The sequence below is a fragment of the Lutra lutra genome, chromosome 2, assembly GCF_902655055.1.
Source record: "Lutra lutra chromosome 2, mLutLut1.2, whole genome shotgun sequence".
NCBI classification, from domain to species: Eukaryota; Metazoa; Chordata; class Mammalia; order Carnivora; family Mustelidae; genus Lutra; species Lutra lutra.
Window position 1 is genome coordinate 112,664,604 of NC_062279.1, and position 25,107 is coordinate 112,689,710.

At 37.2% G+C, this 25,107-nt stretch overlaps 1 protein-coding gene across 18 annotated transcripts in view; it reads left to right on the top strand.

Annotated features, from left to right (window-relative positions):
- The first annotated feature begins 270 nt into the window (after positions 1-270).
- Positions 271-25,107, top strand: part of ANK2 (ankyrin 2) — a 235,435-nt gene continuing 210,598 nt past the window's right edge. For 9 of the 18 annotated variants that reach the window (XM_047718259.1, XM_047718267.1, XM_047718260.1 and 6 more), the window contains exon 1: positions 289-650. In XM_047718259.1, the coding sequence (XP_047574215.1) occupies positions 516-650 (135 nt within the window). In that variant the 5' untranslated portion in view covers positions 289-515. Of the gene's footprint in view, positions 651-25,107 lie in introns of all 18 variants that reach the window. The other 9 variants (XM_047718257.1, XM_047718256.1, XM_047718265.1 and 6 more) reach the window with 4 other exon arrangements.

The following is a 25,107-nucleotide window of genomic DNA, read 5'->3' on the forward strand; positions in this document are numbered from 1 at the left end:
TGTGCTAGTAAAGTGAGATCATTAAAAGATTTGGTGTTCCATGCCACTAGAAAGACAGAGGGGGGAGAAAATCAAAGGACTCAAAGGCATTTACTGAGTAATGCAAAAATTCTCAATGTAGAGACATTTTACACAGCAGGAACTTAAGTCCATGTGTAGAACAGGCTGCTCACATGGTGAAAAACAAAACAACACCGCCCCCTCCCCTGCTCGGTCACCCCCCTCACTCCATTGACATGCATAGCTGGCCTGGTAGGTGTAAAAATAGACTGGCAGAGCCTGAATTGGAAATGGTCACTGAATGCAGCCTGCAGTTGCTGGGGTTTTGAGTTCTCTCTGCCACCAGCAAGCCAGCCAGCAGATGGGGAGAACTGGTGAGGGGCGTGTAGGGGAACTGAGCAGAGGAGCCAAGGGTCGTCCGGATGCATTGTCCACAGTAGCGTCTCCCTGGGAGCCCTGGACAGACCACAGAGGGCAAGCACAGGCCCAGTGACAGCAGGAACTGTAGAGCTGAGATGGGTAATGCAGCTCTCTGCCCGACCTGTCATGCGGATAAGAGCGTAAGAGCACAAGGACACATGCAGGAATTGGATAAAACCCCAGACTACTATGGCTGTAACAGCGAGGACACCAGAGAACTTGGGGTCTGGGTAAGTTCTAAGCCACACACGAGGAGGAGGGGAGGATGGTGGCATAAGGTTCGACCGTGGACCTCATTGGTCCACCTCCAAACTTCCTGGAAGGAAGGCGACAGAGTAAAACCGAGGTGATCCAACTACCCAGCTGCCTCTGGTTTGGTGGCACACTGTTGTGTCCCCTTCGTGGGCCATGCGGCGCCCTGTGTCCGTGCCTCCGGAGTTCGGCTTTAGCTATGAACTGACATTTGGAAATAAGCAGCGATGCTGTTGTTTTCATTTGAAATTTTGTGCAAAGCCAAATATACATTTGATTGCAGAGTGACTTAGAGCAATATTGCTCCCATTCACTTATATTCAGGCTGTCACATTCTTCGACCTATTTATATATTCATGTATAGTTCATTTTCCATTAGGTCACAGGGCATTTTTTAAGCAGATGCTAACTTGGAATCCCAGTTGCAGCCCATAAAGGCATTTTACTTCCAAAATCTGACTAACTTCAGTGAAAAGGCCTTTGAATGCCACTCTAATGATGATACTGTTTTGTGCAGAGGCTTAAAAGTTGAGCAATCAAATGTCGAAGCTGGCTTTCAGATTGTAATAATTCATAGTCACGATATGTTCCTTAGAATGGTTACAAAGGCCTGTTGTGATTTTTAGCTGGGAGGGCCAACAATCTCTATCTGAAATATTTTGATTTTCAAATTTGCTGGAGAGTAAAGTTTATCTTTGATCTGTCAGACCCAGGAATTTGACCTTATCGCAAGTTATTTAATTCAGAGTGAAACCATGAGACTAGGATTATGGAGGATTTCTGAGTGAAAGAGAGGGGTTGTACTCCTCCTCATGACGTGACACCTGATATTTCCAGAGGTGAGAAGAACAAGTAGGTGAGGAGTCTGAGGTGCTCTTTGGCTGTTACTTTGATCTGGCAGAATCTCATAATTTCCTAGCATTGAAATTCTGTCAGACCCCAGGGAAACTGAAACAGAAACTAAGAACTTATCAATAAAAACAACATGCAGAGGCAGTGTTTGCAGTTACCAGAAGCGAAAAGAAAGTCTGTCAGCACTGTAGTGAAAAAGAAGACAGTGTTTCTGGGATTGGGAATGAAAGTCACCACAGGCAGGAGAATAAACAGAAAGGTGGCGAGGCGGGCAGTCCCACGGGGAGGGGAGGACACCTGCCTTCACAATCACGCAGCTGAGGTTTCTCCTTCTGGGTTATGGGTTAAATTACCCACATCCACCAGGAGTCCCTCCGGATCTCTAAGCAGTGCTTCTAGTGCAATTTCTGAACGGAGGTGGGGAAAAAAAGGTAAACTTTTTTGGTAACTTTTTAGTGACCCAACATTTGCTTAGTTGTAATGTATAAATATAGTCCCTAAGAAGTAACTACCGTCTTGTTTAAAAAGTAGTTTCTATGAATATTTTTTTTATTAATTTAGAATTTAAACCATTCTTTCAAATGTTAGTTAATAATTCTTTCCACATTTTTAAGTTATATGAGTGTATTCCATTTTCTCACCCTTTAAACATCATTAAGAAAAATGTAATGTCTGAAAATATAGGTGCTTTAAAAATTAAATATAGGCAAACAAGTGACAACATGCTTCTGAGGTCCAAGGGCTGAAATGAGAAATTCACTCAAAACTTCAGAGTTCAGAAAACAGTTCAGTTTTCAAAGAAATAACCACCAGCAATATCATTCTTTCATTATAATCCTTCTATTTCTATTACTGTAGATACTGGTCCTGAAAAATGGGAGTTGATTTAAAAAATAAATTAAAATCTGATTTCTCTGACTTAACTAACATAATTGGCCGATCATTGAATAAACTTTTCTGTCAACGATTTTATAGATGGGAACGTATAATGCTTGCTATAACTTGGAAAGTTATGGTAGAGGTGGAAATGCACCTGTTATCTTCCTTCCCAAGTGTAGTCTACTCGGAAATTTCTCCACTTTGTGGGGCCATAATAATAATAATAATAACAACAATAATAATTCTTAATACAGAGGTTGGCTTAAGATAAATATGTGGTTTTGTCTGGTTGTAGTATTCCAAACTTAGGAGAAACTCTATCATCTTTCTTTACTGTTAAATGGGTACTATAAGACTGAAGTCACTCCTTCCCTAATTATCTAGATAGATATTCTCCTTAGTCAATTTCCATCATTCATGCTTGTCACAATTAATGGTAAACAGTTGTTAAGAGCTTTAGAAGTTATTAACTTTTATTTTTATAATATTATTTTTTGGTGAAGGAAGACAGAAACAGAGGTACTTGGCACCTTTTTCATAGAAATAAACTTAGAAGTGTTTTAGATAATTTATTATGTCATTAGGCCAAATATTTCAAATTAATAAATTCTCTAATTTTTTTCATAATCAGAACAAAACGTATTAAAAAATATGAATTTTTGAGATACTAAAACTGCTGGGTTTTATATAAATCAATACTTCATTCTTTTCTATAAATTTTACTTAGAATTTTGAATATTCTGACATTTGTATAGATAAGTATAGCAACAAGGAATAAATCAGTTATCAGGAATTGTGTTGGAAGTCAGGAACCAAAAATAATTTCTTCTTGAACCATACTATTGTATGTCCATAATTGCAATTCCACTTATAAGTTTATGGATTTTTTACTATTTCCTTTTATAAAAAAGAAAAAGAAAATCAGACCAGAATAATTTCCAGATATATTACACAGCAAGCACAAAAATTATACCAAAAAATAGAAAACTAAATATTATTTCGGCATTATGATAACTTTAAAAAAATGTAGTGAAAAAGATGAATAGCTAATATTCCAAAAATTTTTAAAGTTCTATAACTGGACAAATAATATGTTTTTTTCCTAATGTATATACAAATTAATGTTTAAATTCCAGAGGACAGTTCAACTAAATTTTTCTGGAAAGAACTATAGGGAGTGAACATTATATATATATTATATATATATATATATATATTATATATATATAGATGTTGCTGGCTACCTGGCCTCTGTGGCAGTGACTTCTCTGGGTCTCTGGGTCTCTGGGCAGGAACTTCTCTGTAGAGAGAAAGCAGCCGTGGACAATCGGGAAACAAATAGGTCTGGCTGTATTCACACAATTACTTAATTTTTCTATTATTATTCAATTGCTAACTTTTCAGTTACTAAATATTAATGTAGTCATAATTTTTTTTCATTTGTAAAGATACAAATTAAAATAATCACAAGTTACCATTCTGTTAACAAAGATATAAAATGTAATAATATGAAGTTTTAGAAGATTGTGTTGACTGAGCAACATTCCTGAATATGCTGTAAATTTTTCTAATTATTTGAAAAGCAATTTGGAAATACATTTCAAACTAGTTACAATTTCTGGTTTTCACTTTTCTAGTGCAGCGAGGATTGTAGCAGCAGGGAGGTATTTGTGTGGAGATAAAAGTGTAGGCAAAACTTCTGGGCAGTTTCCTACCCCCAATTGCAGGTGGACTGGACTCCAGTTCATTTGTTGTGAGTATTCCCAGTGCCTGTGATCATCCCTCCTTTCACTCAAACTTCAGGGACGAGAGAATTCTACCTCCAGAAATCTTTTTCCAAATGCACTGAGAAAATTTCTGCCTTCCTAATGAAGATGTTAGACTCCTGAGCATATGCTAAGCGTTTCTTCTGAGATGCTGTTGCTTCTTACATTAGACCTGAAAGGACTTAAAAATCTGTTATTATCACAGTTAGGTTGTTTTGTTTTTCAGTTTAAAAATTTTTGTAAATTTGAATATAATTGACACACAATGTTATGTTAGTTTTGGGTGTATAACATAGTGATTCAACTCTGTGTTATGCTATGCTCTCCACAAGTATGCATACCATCTGTCACCATACAAAGCTATTACAGTGCCATTGACTATATTCCCTGTGTTGTACCCTTTATTCCCATTACTTTTTCATTTCACAACTGGCAACCTGTATCTCCTATTCTCCTTCACCCATTTTTCTCATCTTCCTACCCCCCACTCCCATCTGGCAACCATCAGTTTGTTCTCTGTATTTATAGCTCTGGTTCTGTTTTTCACTTAGTCTTTTGTTCTATTTTTTAGATTCTACATGTAAGTGAAATCATATGGCATTTGTCTTTCTTATTCTGATTTACTTCACTTAGCAGAATACTCCCTAGGTCCATCCACGTTGTTATGGATGGCAAGATCTCATCCTTTTTTATGGCTGTGTAATATTCCATTATATATATATATATATATATATATATATATATATGTGTGTGTGTGAGTGTGTATCCCATTATATACTATATAATTATATATCTCACATCTTCTTTATTCGTTCATCTACCAATGGACCCTTGGGTTGTTTTCATATATTGGCTATTGTAAATAATGCTGTGATAAACACATGAATACCTATAACTTTTTGAATTAGTGTTTTCATTTTCTTTGGGTATTATTTTTAGTAGCTTTTTTATAACCACTATAAGGAAGCTTTCTTCATATAGTTTTGATATTAACCCTAAGAAGAGCCAAGACTATAATGAAATCTATTCTGACAAAACATTTCAAAAAATATGAGATGATATAGAGCATGGTTATGTAATTTTTGGATGATTTATTTAAAGATTGATGTTGAAAGAAGATAAGACATGGTTCTATCCTCTAGGAACTTCCTAGTCAAGTTTTAGAGATAGAACTTGCCCACATGTAATCAATTAACTCTAAAGGCCAGTAGGCAATTATGTGACAATGCAAGTGGTGAAATGAGTGCCTATAAGACGCTGAAGAAGGGGAGAACCAGTGCAGGCCAGTGTTTGGGGAGTGTCTCATGGACAGTCCTGATATTCAGCCACTATGGATCAGAACAGCTGTACCAGTTGTTTACACCTTGAAATGCTTCCAATAAAGGCTAATTAAACCATTGCTTCTATGGGTCCACCAAGCTGTGCCTTCTACTGAGGCTACCTGGAACTTATTTCCAGGATTTCCCAGTCCACTCCATCCCCCAAGTGAGCAAACAAAGGAATGGTGCCTGGACCAGCAAGGAGCCTCCAGGACCACCTTCCTCTAGGGCTAGAGCCAGCATCTGCTGAGATTGGTTGGTGCCTAAGCTGTACCAGTTAAGTATTTGGAATATCCCTTCTGCTAATGGAGAAGTTAGGAGTCTGTAGTAGATCTTGGAAGCAGAGTACAATCTTGGTTCCTGTTGAGAAGAAAGTATGGTCAGGGGCACCTGGGTGGCTCAGTGGTTAAGCAGCTGCCTTCAGTTCAGGTCATGATCCCAGAGTCTTGGGATTGAGCCCTGTATCAGGCTCCCTGCTCAACGGGGAGCCTGCTTCTCCCTCTTTCTCTACTGTTCCCCCTGCTTGTGCTTTCTTTCTCTCTCTGTCAAGTAAATAAATAAATAACATCTTTTAAAAAAGAGAGAAGAAAAGAAAGTATACTCAGTAAGCATGTATTGAGCATCCACTAAAAGCCAGGTACTGGGTCCACCAAGATGAGTAAGACACATAATCTTGGTTTAAGAAATGTAATCAAAGATGTACAAAACAGGAGTCCCAATATTGCTATGATGTGGTGAGAAAGTGCTGGGTGTTCTGGAATACCTAAGGGTGACAACTCAATTAGAGGGTCTCAGAAAAGTCAAATCTTGAACATTATGGGCAGATCCCAAACTCAACGTTGCAGTCAATAGTAATGCTGGAATGATAGAGAAGCCATGTGTAAACCTCCACAGCTTTGACACACCTAGTTTCTATTGAACATGTGTAGAACTCATGAAATTTGGATAGTAAGCATGGGATCAAATTATCAAGAGCTCCACAAGCCAAGCTTTAGAATTTGGATTCTATTCTAGGGAACGATCACTGATTGAAATCTGCTTTAGAAAAAGTGATTAGATGGTGGTTTGCATACTAGAAGCTCCACTCTCTTTGCAGTGCCTAACAGAGTACCTGGCACCTCATAGATGCTTAATAAATTTTTGTGGAAAATATGAATAAATTAATGACTAGTAAATCACCCAGTTAGCAGATCTAGCTGTGGGCATTTTCCAACTGCAGCTGACAAGCCTCCAGGTGAAACCAGAGGCTGTGAAAATTGAACAGTGATAGAGGCACCAAAAAAAGACTTTTCTAAAAACATTTAAAGTACTTGGTGACTAAGAAGTTTTCATTACAACCTTCTGTTCAAAAAAAGAATGTACCTTTACTTCAAATGCATACACATTACTGCCATGAAATATTAATTGTAAGGAACATATTTACTATATAAAAAGTATATATTTTCCTAAATTATTATGCATTCTTTATATCAAATCATACAAAAAATGCAAGTTTGAGATTCACTGAAAGGTGACCTTGTGGTAAGAGGAATCATTATAAACAATAGCTAATATAATATTTCCATTATATTTTTCTTATAATGAGGCTCATCCAAACCAAACATAATTCCTTAATTGAACCATGTAATAATTTTTAATAGTCTTTCTTCTGCTATATTTAATAAGAGTAGTCCCACTGTAGATAGTGGCCTTTTCAAGGTCACATGTATGATGGAGGGAGAATACTCCAGGGAGAGAGCTGTCTTTTCAACCATATTTTGCTTCTTCCCACACAGACATCTGTTGTATTTCTTACCCACTTTCAATTGCTGTTTTAGATTTAATGCCCTTTCAGTGGGTGAAACTTAAAATTTATTATGCCACAAGAAATATCTACTGGTTTACTGATTCCTTCACTTTCATTTGAAAGTTCTCCTTGAAACTGGGGACATATTAGATCACATTTGACTGTCAGAAGTTTAAGTGTTTGACTTTTCAAAACTTACATTCATATCATATTTGTGTGGGCTTTTGTGACTGTAATAAAATACTTTTGTGCCTTTCTTTATATTTGCTTATGAGAAGTAAAAATACTAAAATGATCATTTGAAGTGTAATTATTTCAGTAGTGTCTTTGAGCTAATGAGTGTATCTAAAAGCTATGCAAAAGTCAGGTATTTAAACAGTAGAGATTTTGAATTGAAATAATGTTTTTGATGAATTACAAATGTTGATGACATTTTAAGTTTTGAGACTTTTTGGTACTATCTACCTTAATTATCAATGAGTTACAAAAGGGAGCTTTGAAGTATAATCTTGTGTCATACCTGGTACTCTAACATTTTCTATAGTCTGGTTAACAACTCTATTAAATAAACATATTATGTACTTAAAATTAAATTTCTAAGATTGATAATTTGCCTAAATAAGAATTCTCAGTTTATCAAGGATAAGTTCGAGAAATTGAATCTCCAGGCAGAAATAATATATTAAAAATAGAGTTGGGGCGCCTTCGGCCCAGGTCATGATCTCAGGGTCCTGGGATCAAGTCCCGCATTGGGCTCTCTGCTCAGCGGGGAGCCTGCTTCCCTCTCTCTCTCTGCCTGCCTCTCTGCCTACTTGTGTTCTCTCTCTCTGTCAAATAAATAAATAAAATCTTTAAAAAAATAGAGTTGAAGTCTCTTTAGTTTACTACTTTAGTATTGTATCTTTCTAGGTTGTTGACTTTCTAAAGGAAATTAGAAAGCATCTACTAAGACCTCTAGTAAAACAGAAGTGCACATGGTTAAGCGTCTGCCTTCTGCTTAGGTCATGATCCCAGGGTCCTGGGTTCAAGCCCCACAACCTAGCTCCCTGCTCAGTGAGGCATCTGCTTCTCTCTCTCTCTTTGCCCCCCACCCCATGCTTGTGTGTGCGTATGCATGCTCTTTCTCTCTCTCTCAAATTAATAGGTAAAATCTTAAAAAAACAAAAACAAAAAACAGAAGTAAAGAAAATTGTGACTCTTAACTTTCTGGAGATCACTGGTTGTCACATACAGCTTTTTTCCTCCCAGATTTACAAAAGGAAAATGGCAATTTTCAGAAATAACAGGCACTCAAAAAATTTCTACCCATAAGGTGTATGTTTTACAAACTTGGCCATATATCTGTAATATATAATAATTTTTTAAAATGGCTTGTCACATTCAGCTTCTTATGCATTGCTACTTCAAACATTTTGACCAACTAAATGATTGATGATGACATAAGGGATAAGACGTATTTGGGTTGTGTAATAAATACATAGAATGAAAGGTCTAGTTAATCCCTTATGTCGGCACCTCCCGAAGTGTATTCTGTGAACCACTCACATCAGAAGAATCATCTGGGGCGTTTTAAAGTGATGTAGATTGCTGAGCCCCACTCCAGGCCTCCAGAATTAGAATCTCTGAGGTGGGAGCCAAGAATATCTGTTTAACAAGATTAAGCATGATCTCTAAGTAACCCTTGAGTGCACTAAAGTATGATAACTACTGCTTTATGTTCTGAGAGGTTGCTTTTCCTGAAGAAACAGGGCTGAGTATGTACCATCAGCGCAAAAGGGCAACAAGAGTATAAAAGCCCTTCACATCTTATTAAGATTCTTCTAATCCAGGTTAATTCAACTGACAGCCAAAATTCTATTTAGTGGCAGTTACAGAAACCAAGACCACACAGGGTACATGGGAATAGAGTCAGCTTTGCTAGCAAATGTCTCGCAAACTTATCTATATGTCTGTAATACATGATATTGTATGAACTCCTGCAGTTCTCCTATATGGTTTTAAAAGGAAAGTCTTGCATTGCACTGCAGTGGAATTTTATCTATATTTACTTATTTATTTTTAAGATTTTATTTATTTGGCAGAGGGAGAGACAGTGAGACAGTGAAAGAGGTAACACAAGCAAGGGGAGTGGGAGAAGGAGAAGCAGGCTTCCTGCAGAGTGGGGAGCCTGATTTGGGACTTGATCCCCGGACCCTGGGATCATGACCTGAGCCAAAGACAGACCCTTAACCAAGTGAGCCACCAAGGCGTTCTGCAGTGGAATTTTAAATGATAGCACTTTGAGTATATTTAAGCTCCACTTCTAAAAGCTAGTAATTACTCTACACCTATATAGAATCCTTTTATTCATTGTTTAACCATGTAAACTCCTGTCAGAAATCTAGACACTGAGGTTCTATAAGACTCTGTTGTGCAAATGTGTCCAATTTTTTTAAAATCATAATTTGATTCCACTCTTGAGCAGCCAGATTGAATAGCACGATTGTTCCAAATGATCTGATTCTCTCCTGGGATCCACGTCTAGTATAATATCCTCGTTGAATTCCACACTTATGCCTAAAAAGTCATGTAGCACATGACAGATGATTAACAAAGGTCTTCTGGTCTCATTAAAATTTCTTAGTACATCAACTAATGTGAAGTGTCAAATAGTCATTCCATATATTTTCAACTTTTAAAATTATATATGCATTTCTAAAATATCTGTAAAATTAAGTATCAAATCAGTGTCTTTCAAGAAAGTAAATAACGAATCTCATTGTCTACATGCTCTTTCTTCCTTTCCTTCTTTCTTCCTCTTTCTCCCTTCCTTCCTCCTCTCTCTATTATTATATGATATATAAATACAGACTGAAATCAGTCTTTTCTTTGGTGCTAATTTACATATACTCACCAATTAATTTTTTGAAGAATTAAGCAACCGTCCAGATGGACATGTTAACTTCCATTCCTGTTTAAAGTGTGACCCATATAGGGGCACCTGCGTGGTACAGTCGGTTAAGCGTCCAACTCTTCGTTTCGGCTCAGGTTGTGATCTTGGGAACATGAGATCGAGCTCCATATCAGACTCTGCACTCAGTGTGGAGTCTGCTAAAATTTCTCTCTCCTTCTCCCTCTGCCCTGCCCCGTCGCCACTCCTCTGCACGTGCTCACTCATGCCCACTCTCTTTCAAATAAATAAATCTTAAAAAATATAAAATGTGACCTCTGTGGTTACAGCTACATGTCAGAGTCTAGTCATGGACAATTTTAGCCAAGTTATTGATCCTGGTTTGCTTTCTGGCCCGTACCTAACCTCTTGATCCAGCATTGGGAATAGACCTATTCAGGATCAAAAGTTGACTTAGATGTGGAAAATCACAGTAGAATGAATGAATGAATGAAAGAAAGAAAGAAATATAGGAATATGGGGGGATTCTATATTAATTATTAATAATAATAGCTATCATTTATTTGGCTCTTATTATTTGCTAGGTTCCGTAATGATGCTCTGCATACCACTGAGCATAAATGTCATTTACTCCTGATGATAGCTCTGTGCGTCCAGTATTAAAGTTTCCTTTTGTTATGTGTTTGCTACCTCAATACACTCTCCTTAGGGATTTTACATATATTACCTTATTTAATCCACATGATTCTACGCATTTTATAGACCAGAAAACTGAAGTTTGAGTTTAGTAACTTGCTCAGGGCCAGATAGCTCATGGTGAGTGGTGAAACCAGGATTGAAAAGTAGACCTAAACTCACTCTGTTATGTTGGTTTTTCAAGGAAAGAAAAATGTTAAAAAGGAGATTTTTTTTTTTTTAAGACTTTATTTATTTATTTGACAGAGAGAGATCACAAGCAGGCAGAGAGGCAGGCAGAGAGAGAGGAGGAAGCAGGCTCCCTGCTGAGCAGAGAGCCCGACTCGGGGCTCGATCCTAGGACCCTGAGATCATGACCTGAGCCGAAGGCAGCGGCTTAACCCGCTGAGCCACCAGGCGCCCCTAAAAAGGAGATGTTAAAGGAAGTTAAAAGTGGGTTTAAATATTTTCAGCAACTGGAAAAAATTGCCCATTTGGAAAATTTCAAGTAAGATTTTAACTTTTGCTTAATACCAAAATAAATTAGATAATTAAAAGTTAAGTGGAGGGGCGCCTGGGTGGCTCAGTGGTTTAAGCCTCTGCCTTCAGCTCAGGTCGTGATCTCGGGGTCCTGGGATCGAGCCCCACATCAGGCTCTCTGCTCAGCGGGGAGCCTGCTTCTCCCTCTCTCTCTGCCTACTTGTGATCTGTCTCTCTCTGTGTAAAAGAAATAAATAAAATCTTTAAAAAAAAAAGTTAAGTGGAAAAAAGTAATTTTTTAAAGATAGGAGAAAATGAAGAGAAGTATTTCATTGATTTCAGTATTGGAAAGCACAAAAGCAATGGAATAAAAATTAAAAATGAGGTTTATGGGGCACCTGGGTGGCTCAGTGGGTTAAAGCCTCTGCCTTCAGCTCAGGTCGTGATCCCAGGGTCCTGGGATCGAGCCCCGTATCAGGCTCTCTGCTCAGTGGGGAGCCTGCTTCCTCCTCTCTCTCTCTCTCTCTGCCTGCCTCTCCACCTACTTGTGATCTCTCTCTCTCTCTCTGTCAAATAAATAAAATCTTGAAAAAAAAAATGAGGTTTATACTTTTTAATTTATTAAATTTAAAACTTCTGAAAGTCAAAAGATACATTAAGAAAATCACAAACTCATGGGGCGCCTGGGTGGCTCAATGGGTTAAAGCCTCTGCCTTCGGCTCAGGTCATGATCCCAGGGTCCTGGGATCGAGCCCCGCGTCAGGCTCTCTGCTCAGCGGGGAGCCTGCTTCCTCCTCTCTCTCTGCCTGCCTCTCTGCCTACTTGTGATCTGTGTCTGTCAAATAAACAAATAAAATCTTAAAAAAAAAAAATCACAAACTCAGAAAAACTTGCAACAAATATGACAAGATGTTAATTTGTCATTATAAAGTTTTTAAAAGTAAAAAAAGACATTTAAAACTGTAAGAGGACCTAAAGGTGAACAAACAAGTCAAGGAAGACAGAAAATGTAATAGAAACTAAGTATATAATTAAGTTTTCAAATTCTTCGGAAATAGAAAAGATAAGTCAAAACCGTAATGATACACATACCAGTTGAGCAAAGCAACTCTGAGTGTGTTGTGTTGACGTAGGCTGCACACTGTCAGGTATGACTGTGTCTTTTGATTCAGGCTCTCTCAAGGACAGTTGTGCAGTATTACAATATGTACCAAGAATTGGCATCTTTGAAATGATTATTCCACCTTTAGGAATTTAAACAACGGACATCATCAAAACAGACACAAAGACTTACATAAAAACCTCTTACCGGGGGCGCCTGGGTGGCTCAGTGGATTAAAGTCTGCCTTTGGCTCGGGTCATGATCTCAGGGTCCTGGGATCAAGCCCCGCGTCGTGCTCTCTGCTCAGCGGGGAGCCTGTTTCCCCCCACCCCCACTTCTCTCTGCCTGCCTCTCTTGTCTACTTGTGATCTTTGTCTGTCAAATAAATAAATAAAATCTTTAAAAACAAAAAAACAAAAACCTCTTACCATAGCCTTTTTGACAATAATGAAAATCAAAGATACTAGTTGTACAAAGGAGAAGCTAAAAACAATTATAATCTACCTGTAAACTATTGTATGAGATTTAGAATATCTTCTGTTTTTAAAAGATTTTATTTATTTATTTGACAGACAGAAATCACAAGTAGGCAGAGAGGCAGGCAGAGAGAGAGAGAAGCAGGCTCCCCGCCGAGCAGAGAGCATGATGGGGGACTTGATCCCAGGTCTCTGGGATCATGACCTGAGCTGAAGGCAGAGGCTTTACCCACTAAGCCATCCAGGTGCCCCTAGATATAGAATATCTTTTAAAAGTTTTGAACGATGTAGGCAATACTTACTCGGTAATGTTTTAAAAGTAGAAGATAGGGTAATACTATCCCGACTTCGCAAAACATCATCTATACACATGTCTATAGTGTATATGTAGAAAAATTCTAGAAGAAAGTACATCAAGATATGCACTATTAAGTTTGAATAATGGAATTATGGCTACTGGCTGATTTTTTCAAAGTTTATTTTTCCAGTGTTCTAACTATGAAAATATGTATTTTATATTCATCCCCCTACTTTGTCTAAGGGAAGAGAGATGATAAGATCAAGAAAGGTAGTAAAGAACATAGGAAGTAATATGATTTTAGACAAATACTTTTATGGTATATATATATTTACTTTTTAGGTTTTTTAACAAATTATTATTTTATTAGATATCCTACTGCTGTTTAGCTTTTCATCAATCTGGAGGAACTGACTTTTTATGGGTACATTTTTACTAGTTAATTTTTACAGGGAAAGTAAAATTTACTATTAACCTCTCTTATAGGTGTAATCAACATTTAAACAGCAGGTGTGGTGATTAATTAAGAACAGCTGAGAGAGGTTTCATCCCTGTTGGAAGTAGTCCAGGTTGAAATCCCACTCAGGGAAATATGTCAGTATGAGCTAGTAAAAGTCTGCATGCTGCTTTAAAAACAGAGGAACAAATGCTGTCTTTGAAGCTTACCATGCTGTGGAGCTTGAAAAAACTTCCTTTGTATGGTAATAGTGGTCACTGTGATAGAGACATTGCTGTAGATTCACTCGTCAAATAGAATATGCAGTAATATTTTGAAATAGTATAACAGTGCCCTTAAAAGTCACGACTCTTGGGTACTTGGGTGGCTCAGTCATTGAGCGTTTGCCTTTGGCTCAGGTCATGATCCCAGGATGCTGGGATCGGGCTCCCTGCTCAGCAGGGAGCCTGCTTCTCCCTCTCCCACTCGCCCTGCTTGTGTTCCCTCTCTAGTTTATGTGTGCACCCTCTCTCTCTGTCAGATAAATAAATAAAATCTTAAAAAAAAAAAAAAAGTCACGACTCTGGGTTGGCAATGTTAAAGAAAAGAAATCTTGGTATTCTAGTGGTGTCAGCACCTTATGGTTCCAATTTTGGGCCCTGCGCCTAGCACAGGACAGGGAACTGTGCATCAAGAGAGATGAGAACATGATCATTGGGCCAGGAATGCAGCTTCAGTAACTTTTCCCCAAAACAGAAAGCCACAGGTAATCCTGTAAGTCAGTCAACAGTGAAAAGTGAACAGTCAAACCTCAGTCGGAGGTGAGGGGATAGTGAGACAGTAATGCTTGGTGGTTATGATTATGGCCTCCGGAGTGAGACTGGGGTCGAGTCTCCACTCTGGCATTTATTACCAAAAGTCCATGGACAAGTGGCTTAAATGCAGTGAGCCTCAGTTTCCTTATTTGGGTGGTTTATGAGACCCAACAAGACTATAAATGTGTTTGGCATACAGCACAAGTAACCATTAATATTATAGTGGAAAGCATGAGAAAGAAATACAAAAGGCACGAAGTACTGCCCATTCCTTTAAGGGGTTTGCAGTCTGGTTGAGGAGCAGAGTATATGCACATAAAAGCAAACTGCATGTTGTTGCATCTCTCACAAGTGGACAATTTAGAAGAAGCGAGTCCAGGTGCCATGTAGAATCTTAACATGGTGTGTGTCCGTCCCTATTCTGCAGGAGATGCTCATAAATTTCAATAAAGAAATCACTAAAATGACATAAATATACATGAATCAGGTAAAAATGTTGAAGAATTGACTCACTTGTTCGTAATGCTTTTCGACAATTATCTTTAAAAAAAAAAACAGGGAAAACAGAGTAAACCCAGTCACAACATGTATGATCAAGTATCTTACTTGAAATTATAACCAGAGACAAAGATTTTAGGTCAGGCTAGATCTTCGTAATAAGTGCTAAATTAATAGTTACATTTAAGAGAAGATGTTATCAGTAGAAGAAACTCAGTTACTAAAATGCCCCACAATTTTTATATGTGGGAAAAATAAACCAAATAGAAATGGAGCTTCTCCAGCTGTAGAGGATTGTATTCTGTAGTGATGCCACAAGAGTTTAGTATATACCCCAGTTCTCATCATGCTTCACGTTAGGTGCTGGGTTCCTTTTCCAATTGTTGCTAATCAGAAATGGCCCAATGTAAACATCTATTTTTTTTTTAAAGATTTTATTTATTTATTTGAGAGAGAGAGAGATCACAAGCAGGCAGGGAGGCAGGCAGAGAGAGGAGGAAGCAGGCTCTCCGCAGAGCAGAGAGCCCTATGCGGGGCTCGATCCCAGGATGCTGGGATCATGACCTGAACTGAAGACAGAGGCTTTAACCCACTGAGCCACCCAGGCGCCCCTGTAAACATCTTTTAAATGAAATTCTCAATATCTCTTATTTTCACAAGTCTTGCCCTTTAATTGGGGAGACAAAAGTAGCCTGCCACTTGGTTCTTGGTCAAGGACCAGTAACATCATATTTATGGTGTTGATATTTATGAAGAGTTTTGACATTTCATCTAAGTTAATTTTGTTGGATGAACAAGATCTTTTTGGCTAAGGTTAACGCCGGCTTTGCAAAAGAAAGTTCTAATGCTGTCTTTTTATATATCCAAAAATAACCTTATTCTCCTTTAGAAACTTTCTAAATTTAATTTTTGAGCAACTAAAGCTAGAATAACTTATGTTTATCTTGCCTGTTATCAGATTTGTATAAGCTTTGTATACACCATAATACTTCCCAAGGTTTCATTATCAACATAGTCATCTTTATTGGGTAATATATTTTTGGCATTGAACCTTTGGAAATTCTAAGAATTACAAGACATGGTTCCTGCCTTCAAGTACAATTATAGTTTTGTTCTGAAGATGGGATATATGATTCTCCACACACACACACATGCACACACACAAAGACACATGTGCACACATACCACACATGCACACATACCACACACACATATACATACATATATGACAGTTTAATATTATATGTTATACCACAGGTAGATATTTATATAAGAATGTAGAAGTGGAATTAAATACATAGATTTCCTGTGACCAAAATGAGGTATATTTTATATGTGTAATAATTCTAAGAGAAAACAACTTCTCTGTAACTTGGTCAGAATAATTCCAATGAAACAGTGATCTTTTTTTTTATTTAGAAAGTTAATTAGTCTTACAGTAACTATTGAGGTTTTTGAAAGATATTACTATATGTTGTTATGCATTCAGAAATACTGAGTAGTCAGCAATTCTCTTCTCTGGATAATTCAGACAATAATAAAAGCTTATGTAGTGCTTTATGTAAAGTCTTTTTTTCCCCCCAGAGGAGAATAAAATTAGACTTTCTTATTTCTAAAAAGACAGAATACTATTGGTTCTGTGTCATTAGTAACATTAAGATAGTGGTTCCTTTTTTGAAAAAAATTCTTTGCTAATGTTATTGTTGTCAGAGTCAGAGAATGTTGAGCTCCAGAGCCTATGTAATCAAGTCTGTTGCTAAGGACAGTAATTTTGTCATGACTTCAGCCAAAAACCCAATCATGGTACAGATGGAAGCCATCCTTATTCATCATTCTTCATTCATTTACCGTTAGGAAAAGTTTGGCATTATTTGGTTTTATGGTGGATATCTGATAAATTATAAAGGAGACTCAAAGAAATTTAGTCTTAGGGAATTAATTTTGGATAAATTAATATAACAAGTATAAATTTTGCTAATCAAGATTTGAAACCAAGTTTTAAAATTTAGTAAATCTGTACAAGTATTTACTTGATACAGCAAAATTTCGTCTAGTTAGTTCATATTGACCAATGTTGCTTCAGGCCCCTCTTTGGTCAAGTTAACTTTGTGGAACTTCTTCCTTTCTTTTGTTTCATTTCCACACATGTTTATTGAGTTACTCTTTGTTGGGCACTGCGTGGTTTAAGTCTTCGGCTCCCTCTACCCTGGAAGGCCAGGCTAGTTAGGAAATAGGTAAATAGGAAAGCTGGGGACCCTGGTGAATGATTGAATGCTGAGGGTGTTTTGGGACCCCAGAGTAATACTTAAGGTAAGTGGGTGGGTTGAGAAGGTGTTCTAAGAAGCTATCCCGAGCCTCTGGGAAATAGGCCCACAGGGTCCACTTAATATAAATTCTTGTAAAGTCAAATAATAGAAAACAACTAATAGAGAATTCTTTCTCATTAAACCTGGCTTAGGCCTGATTTTTCTTTTAAAAGGGTCTTGGGCATCTGAACCAAAGCTTAGTTCTATCAGATGAATTAACCCAGCTTTCGTTTTTAGTTATGTTTAAATCAGGAGTTTCCTTTTCAAAATTCTGTTTAGAGTTGATGCCAATGCTCTTATACCATCAGATCAAGAATTTGTTTTGAAAGCTGCTTCCGAAGAAGTGCAGATATTCTTTGAAATTCAGTAATAACTAGAGGAGTTTTTATTGACTGATTTCCAACAGAGGGATTTTGTAGTATAAGCTGAAATGTTTAGGAAAAAAAAAAGAGTGGTGCAAGCTACAAATACTTGATTTGTTAATCTTTTCCCACTGTTGTGTGTTATGTACTGTAATTAATCAAACACATTTCTCTTCTAAGACAGTTTTCCATCCTACGTTTTATGTTTCAGTGTAAAATTACATAAGCTCTACACCTTGCATAGAGTTAGAATTGAATAGCTCAAACCATTCTTGACAATTGCAGTTCATAGCACAGGGGTAAATTTAGAAAGTTACAGCGGGTCACACCCATTAAGGATAAAGCAATACCTCTGTTGTATCCCAGTCTTATGGGGAAATGTCAGCTGCATGATACCAGTATTCTGAGCTCATTAGAAAGTTCCTGTACAGAAGTCTATTTTAGTCTCATTGATACATGTGTGTGTGTGTGTATATATATATGTATATATATATTTATATGCATGTATCTATGTATATATCTGTATCCATACATATATATGTATCTATGTGTATATATATTGCTGTGTACACATATACTGCAATTTCTAGTTTATTAGCACTTCCTGGATTTTCATGCAAGAGGTTCATAGGCCAACACTGTTAACTTCCTGAGGCAATACAAAGGGCTTAGTTGTAGGAGTTTTATGGACAGAGAAATGGTAAGGAGTAAAGCAAGATCCGGTATCACTACAAAAACCAGGGCCATCTTCCAGAGGTTACTCTATGGCCTAGTTCTTTAGTTCAGACTCTCCTGGACTTTTTTTTTTTTTTTTTAAGATTTTATTTATTTATTTGACAGACAAAGATCACAAGTAGGCAGAGAGGCAGGCAGAGAGAAAGAGGGGGAAGTAGCTCCCTGCTGAGCAAAGAGAGTGATAGGGGGCTCGATCCCAGGACCCTGAGATCATGACCTGAGCTGAAGGCAGAGGCTTTAACCCACTGAGCCACCCAGGCACCCCTTGACTTTTTTTTTTTTTTTTTAAAGGTTTTATGTTTAAGTGATCTCTGCCAAACATGGGGCTCAAACTCACAACCCTGGGATCATGAGTCACATATTTTTCTGACTGAGCCACCTTGGTGCCCCTCAACTGGACTTTTCAGTCTTGTATTTCCAATATATAGTAGCAAACTATGTAGGGATAGCACTTCAAATTTAAACAGTCTTAAACCAAACTATTGTATTCTCTCCGATTTTTGGGTATTCTATCTCCCAAATTCCTGTTCTTGATTGGAAGTGTCACTTACTACCTGCCAAAACTAGATGTCTCTATGTTTTCCTTAATTTCTTCTCTTCTATAAACCCCCCAATTCAATTTCCCCAAATTTTATAGCTTCTTTCCCCTACATGACAAATTGTGTCTTTTTTTTTTAAAGATTTTATTTATTTATTTGACAGAGAGAGGTCACAAGTAGACGGAGAGGCAGGCAGAGAGAGAGAGAGAGAGAGGGAAGCAGGCTCCCCACTGAGCAGAGAGCCCGATGCAGGGCTGGATCCCAGGACCCTGAGACCATGACCTGAGCCGAAGGCAGCGGCTTAACCCACTGAGCCACCCAGGCGCCCCAAATTGTGTCTTTTTCACATTGCTGTCCCTGGTAACACTGTATGTCAGGATTGCAATAGTATTCCAAATTGTCTCACAAACTCCATTCTCTTTCCCCTCTTAACTCATTTTAAAACAATATTCTGATCCTGGCTCCCCCCAGCCCCCCAACCTAAAAGGTGACAATCTTCTTATGGCATACAAGAACATTCATGGTCTGGTCACTGCCTGACTTTTAGAATTTTACTTGTTTCTTGTTTTCAAAATGTTGTTTGTAATTCACATGCACTGAATTACTTAGCATTCTTTGCATACTATGTTCTTTTATGCTACTATGACTTTGTGCATGCAAGTCCCTGTGCGTAACAAGTCCACCTGACTTGTTACCAGGAACTTTATCAAATAGTATATTATCTTTCCTATTCTATGTCTATATATGTTTGTTAGCAAACATATTAGTTCGTAATATGTTTATAAACAAAACAAGCATTTAGTGCTTGGACTTCTACCCCTAAATTGATCTCCCTGCATCCATTTTTGCCCACTTCTAATTTATGGACTGTACTGCAGCTAAAATGTCTCTTTTAAAATCTTTTGAGAGGGTGGATCATATTTCTTCTACATTCAATCCTTTACATCTAACACAGTGCCTGGAACACAGTAGGTATTTCAAAAATATTTAATTCCTGATTAAATAATTATTGTAAAGGACTGATTAAACTATTTTAATTATTTGTTTTCAAAATAATTTGTGGTCGGACTAATTTGTTTACACTTTTTTCAAACTGAAGCTATGATTTTTCCAGTGTGTACACATTTAGGTAGGTACAACCATAGACCCTGCTGTAATTTAACCAAGGCCATTTAGTGAGTCTAACTTAGACGTTATTTCCTTCAGGCACCTGGGTGGCTCAGTTGGTTGGGTGACTGCCTTCGGCTCAAGTCATGATCTTGGGGTCTTGGGATTGAGTCCTACATCGGGATCCCCGCTCAGCATGGAGCCTGTTTCTCCCTCTTCCACTCCCCCTGCTTGTGCTCTCTCTCTGTCAAATAAATAAATAAAATCTTTTAAAGAAAGTTATTTCCTTCTTAAACAGTGCATATATTACAAAATCTTTAGATTTTTTTTTTTAAAGATTTATTTGAGAGAGAGAGAGAGAGCGCACACACATGTGTGAGCACAGAGAGAGGAAAGCAGAGAGAGAGAGAGAGATTCCAAGCAGACTCCTGGTGGAGCACTGACCCTGACATGGGGCTCAGTCCCAGGACCCTGAGATTGTGACCTGAGCTAAAATCAAGAGTTAGCTGCTTAACAGACTGAGCTATGCAGATACTCTACAGCTTCTTTAGTTTTTTAAAATTTAATTAAAAAAAAATTTGTTGACATTCTGCTGTCTACCACTGAACCAGGATGATGGGGTCCAGGAAATGGGTGTAAAAATGATTGTACATATTACATTTCACATAATGCTGACTTATTTGAATCGTAATTTTGCCTTCTAAAGTTCATTGTTGGCCCTCAGTGTCCACGTAGATCATTACAAACATGCAAAAGAAGCTGAAGCCATGCCCTTTTGGGTCCTACATACTTTAGAGAATGGGGCAGATAAACAGCTTCTCAAAAATTATATGCATGGTAGAAAGATGGGCCCTTGCCAACTTACAGATGACAGTGAACTTAATAGCAGTTTAAGGAAAGGGACTAGAGACATACAAATTATTTCTAATAAACAACATAATTATCATGCTGAAATTCTTGACACCCAATAATTAGAAAGATTTTTTCAAAAGGGAAAAAAAAAAACCCCAAAACTTCCAAGAATTGCACAACAAGAATTCTTGGGTCTGTTATTCCTAGAAAATAAATATATTGTCTTGAGAACAAGAAATTATATTAGAAAGTAATGAATTCAAAATTCTGTGTTAATATTGCAGGACTTATGTGGTCAAAAAAAAAAAGGAAAATAAGAAATTTAAATTGGGTAACTGATGCATTTGCTCTAACTTGGTCTTTTTTAAAAAACAGCATAAACGATTTCAGAACTGCATTTAAACAAGTAGAGTCAGGTTTTCACAGTGTGGGGTTGTTAAACTGTAATTAAGTGATCTCCCTAGAAAAAAATCAATCTGACCGACACTTACAGATGTACTGTTGGCTGCTATAAACACAAAGCCCTTCTATGTTTCCATGTACTACTTAATGGGGCTACACGAAAATCAACTGTGTTAAGGATATATACCATGACAAGGAAAAAATGCAATTAAGATAGTGGTTATATTATAAAATAAGCCACTCTGAAGTTTTCATTGTAAGAATGTACCTTTTTTTTTTTTTTCCAGTCCTGAATAATTCAATGCTAAAGAAGCAGTCTAGTTTTTAGTATGTGCCATCCGTGGGGGTGCGGTCTGCACCTCATCTGTGTCGTGTCACAAGGCTGTTTCTGTTTGAGTGATGTCTGCTTCAGAGCAGATGGTCTGAAGAATTATCAGACAAATGGGGATACAGATGCGGTGCCTACCTCAAAAGGGCAATAGTAAATTAATGCTGTAGGATGCCTGGATGATAAAAAATTGATGAAAGGTATTTTCACTTGGTTGGGTTTGTTTTTTCATATCCTGACAGTTCTAAGAGGCTTCAGGGGAGACTAAAACCTAATTCAGGTCCATTTATCCTGATCTGTAAGTACAGCAGTGGGATGAACTCTAACATATCTTTCCCCCCAAAGGTCCTGTAAAATTTGAACATGCTGATTAGTCAGGGAATGAAAAGAGTTTTGTGTGGAGAAGATTTCCTTAAAGAGTTTAATATTGTTACCCAGTCATGTCAAAAGCTTTCTTTTTTTTTCTCCTGATCTAAATGTTATTACAGTTGGTTATTATTCATTTATAAATCCTACTCTTTTTTTATAACCAGTGATGGTCCAAAAGGAAATTCCTTTGGAAATTCTGTGAACATTGCATAACAGCTTGATAAGCTCTTCCATGTTTTGGCCCATATTCATTGGGGCATATTGAGTTTAATGTTGGCAGAACATTTTTACAGAGATGTCCAGCTAGTTGGAAATTAGAAAATAGATTTGGTCTGGGATACAAGTTATTTAATTTTTTATTACTTCACACACAATTAATACTAGCTGGAGATCCCTGAGCAATAACAGAGAACTGTTCAGGATTCAGTCATTTGTAGATGTAGTATGTATTATTCAACTTCTATTGTGGATCTCTAAGTTTCCATTATTTTTATTGTTGGTATGTTAAATGCAGATTTCCATGTTATTTTAGCTATTGAAAATATTAGGGAATACTATGGAGAACCTATAATATTCGGTATAGGATTTGTGGACTATGTTGCTTGCCTTTGCATCATCAGCATCTTGAATGGAAAAAAGCAGGACTTTGCAAATATACCAGTTCAAAGAGTGGCATATTAACTTTTATTCAGTAGTTTATTAGCTAAAGCAATCATTAAGGTTCTTACCTGACAGAGGCAGTGATGTCTGAAATCTGTCCGTGTAATTGACACCTCCCCAAAAGTTACCTTACCCCTTGAAAAAATGCGCAGCATTCAATGGCACTGCTCTTCAAATTAAGTCTTTAAGATGAAAAAATCTCGAGTACTTAATCTGACATCTGAACTAAACCTACAGCAAACTGTTTTCCCTATTGTTCTGATCTTCTTAGTGGAGATTTGTAAATGCTGTGAATTCTACAAACTTACCATTCTTCCATTTAAACTCCAAAGAAATTGACATGTTGTATTTAGTGATGGAATGTCTGAGTTCTGTAGGTGTTTCAGTCATGGGCAGAACATATGCTAGCATGCAAGAATTACCAAAGCCTGTGGATTTTCTGCCTTTTGAGAAGTTACTTTAATTCACTGTAAAGTTCAATGGGGGAAATGAGAATTACAGGCAGTTAAGAATGTTTGCACCTACCAGAGGTGCCAGGGTGGCTCAGTTGGCTAAGTGTCTGACTCTTGATTTCAGCTCAGGTCATGATTTTGGCATCCTGGAATTGAGATCTCGGTCTGGCTCCCAGCCCAGTGGGGAATCCATTCGTCTGCCTCACTCTCTGCCCACACCACTCCCCACCCACTTGTGCTCATGCTCTCTCTCTCTCTCTCTCTCTCTCAAATAAATAAAATTTTTAAAAGAATGTTTCTACCTATATTTGTAGTGAAAATACAAATATATTTTAGTGAAATTTTAGTGAAAGTGTTGATGTGTCTCATTATAATAAACATCTTAATAATGAGCCTGCATATAGAACTATTTTCTAATAAAAACAAAGTCATTTTTCAAGTCAGACTTCTGTGTAACAAAATACTAACTGGGAAATTCATATTCCTCTGTTCAATAATTCTTTTAAAAATAGACATATATAAGAACTTTTGAAAAGTTCAAAATCATGTAGGGAATTTGAAGTATAAAATAGTTATCAGGTATACATCACAAATGTCTTTTCTGGTTTAGAATTATGGTTTCTACTAGCTTAAGTTTTTTATGTTCCTGTGTAGTAATTCTAATTCATTGAGGAAGGACATCATATTATTAATATTTCGGTTCAGTTTTCAGAAAAGTAATTGTCACAGAAAAGTGAGTGTACAGAAACTTTTTAAGGCATAAAATTATCTGTGGCAAGTTACTTCATTTATGCTTATTCTAGAAGATTTAAAAGCCAGATCTCAGAACCAGATCTGGTCTTCTTCGATTTGTAGTAAGCATTTTGAAGACCAGGGGAGTACTGTTTGTATGATATGTACAAAGGATAAGAAAAGTGGAATAGGGGGGCCTGGGTGGCTCAGTGGGTTAAGTCTCTGCCTTCAGCTCACGTCATGATCTCAGGGTCCTGGGATCAAGCCCCACATCGGGCTCTCTGCTCGGCGGGGAGCCTGCTTCCTCCTCTCTCTCTGCCTGTCTGTCTGCCTACTTGTGATCTCTGTCTGTCAAATAAATAAATAATCTTTAAAAGAAAAAAAAAAAAAAGTGGAATAACCACTACTGCTAAAGGAAGAATGTAGTCAATATATGATCAAATAGTATCAAAAGGTTTTTATAGTTGCAAAGCTCAGTAGACATCGTAACAACTAATAAAAAAATGCTCTAAAATTTGACTTAGGAAACATTTTCAGTTAAAGAACAAAATTGTGGATTTTTAGTACTCTGCACTTTTTTTTTTGTTTTTAGACCGAGTAGTACCTTAAATATATTTTCATTAAAGCCTTGCATAATATGAACATTCTGCAGTAGAAAAATTGTCTCCACGGTAACAAAAAGATACTGCTTTTGAATACTAATGTTTTCATCTATTTAGTCTTCAGTGATTTTGTTACCATTGTGTAAGTTGAAAACAACTTAGTTTTCAATGTCACCATCTTTTTTAAATAAACATTTCATTTAATTATAACATACATTCAAAAATGCATAAATTATAATATTCATCTTGACATTTGTCATACCCATTTACAACACCCAGAACTAGAAAGTAGAACTAGAACATTATTAGCAACCAATGTGTTTTACTGCCTCCTTCCAGAATCTACTATTCTTTTTTTTTTTTTTTAAGATTTATTCATTTTTTTTAAAGAGAGAGAGTGACAGGTGGGAGGGCCAAGGGAAGAGGTAAAGAGAATCCCAGGCAGACTCCACACAGAATGTGGAGAAACCAAGAATCAGCCAAGAATCACCCAAGCAAGAATCAGCTGCCCAGTCAACTCCACCACCCAGGTACCCCCAGATTCTACTATTCTGACTCCTAACAGTATAGATTAGTTTTGTCAATTTTTGAACTTTAATAAATGGAACCATATAAATGTTCTTTTTTTAGATCTGACTTGTCTTGCTTGACATTGTTTTTATGAGAGCTGTTGAGGCTGTGTATAGATATGGTTTATATTCGTTCCTATTCCTATTG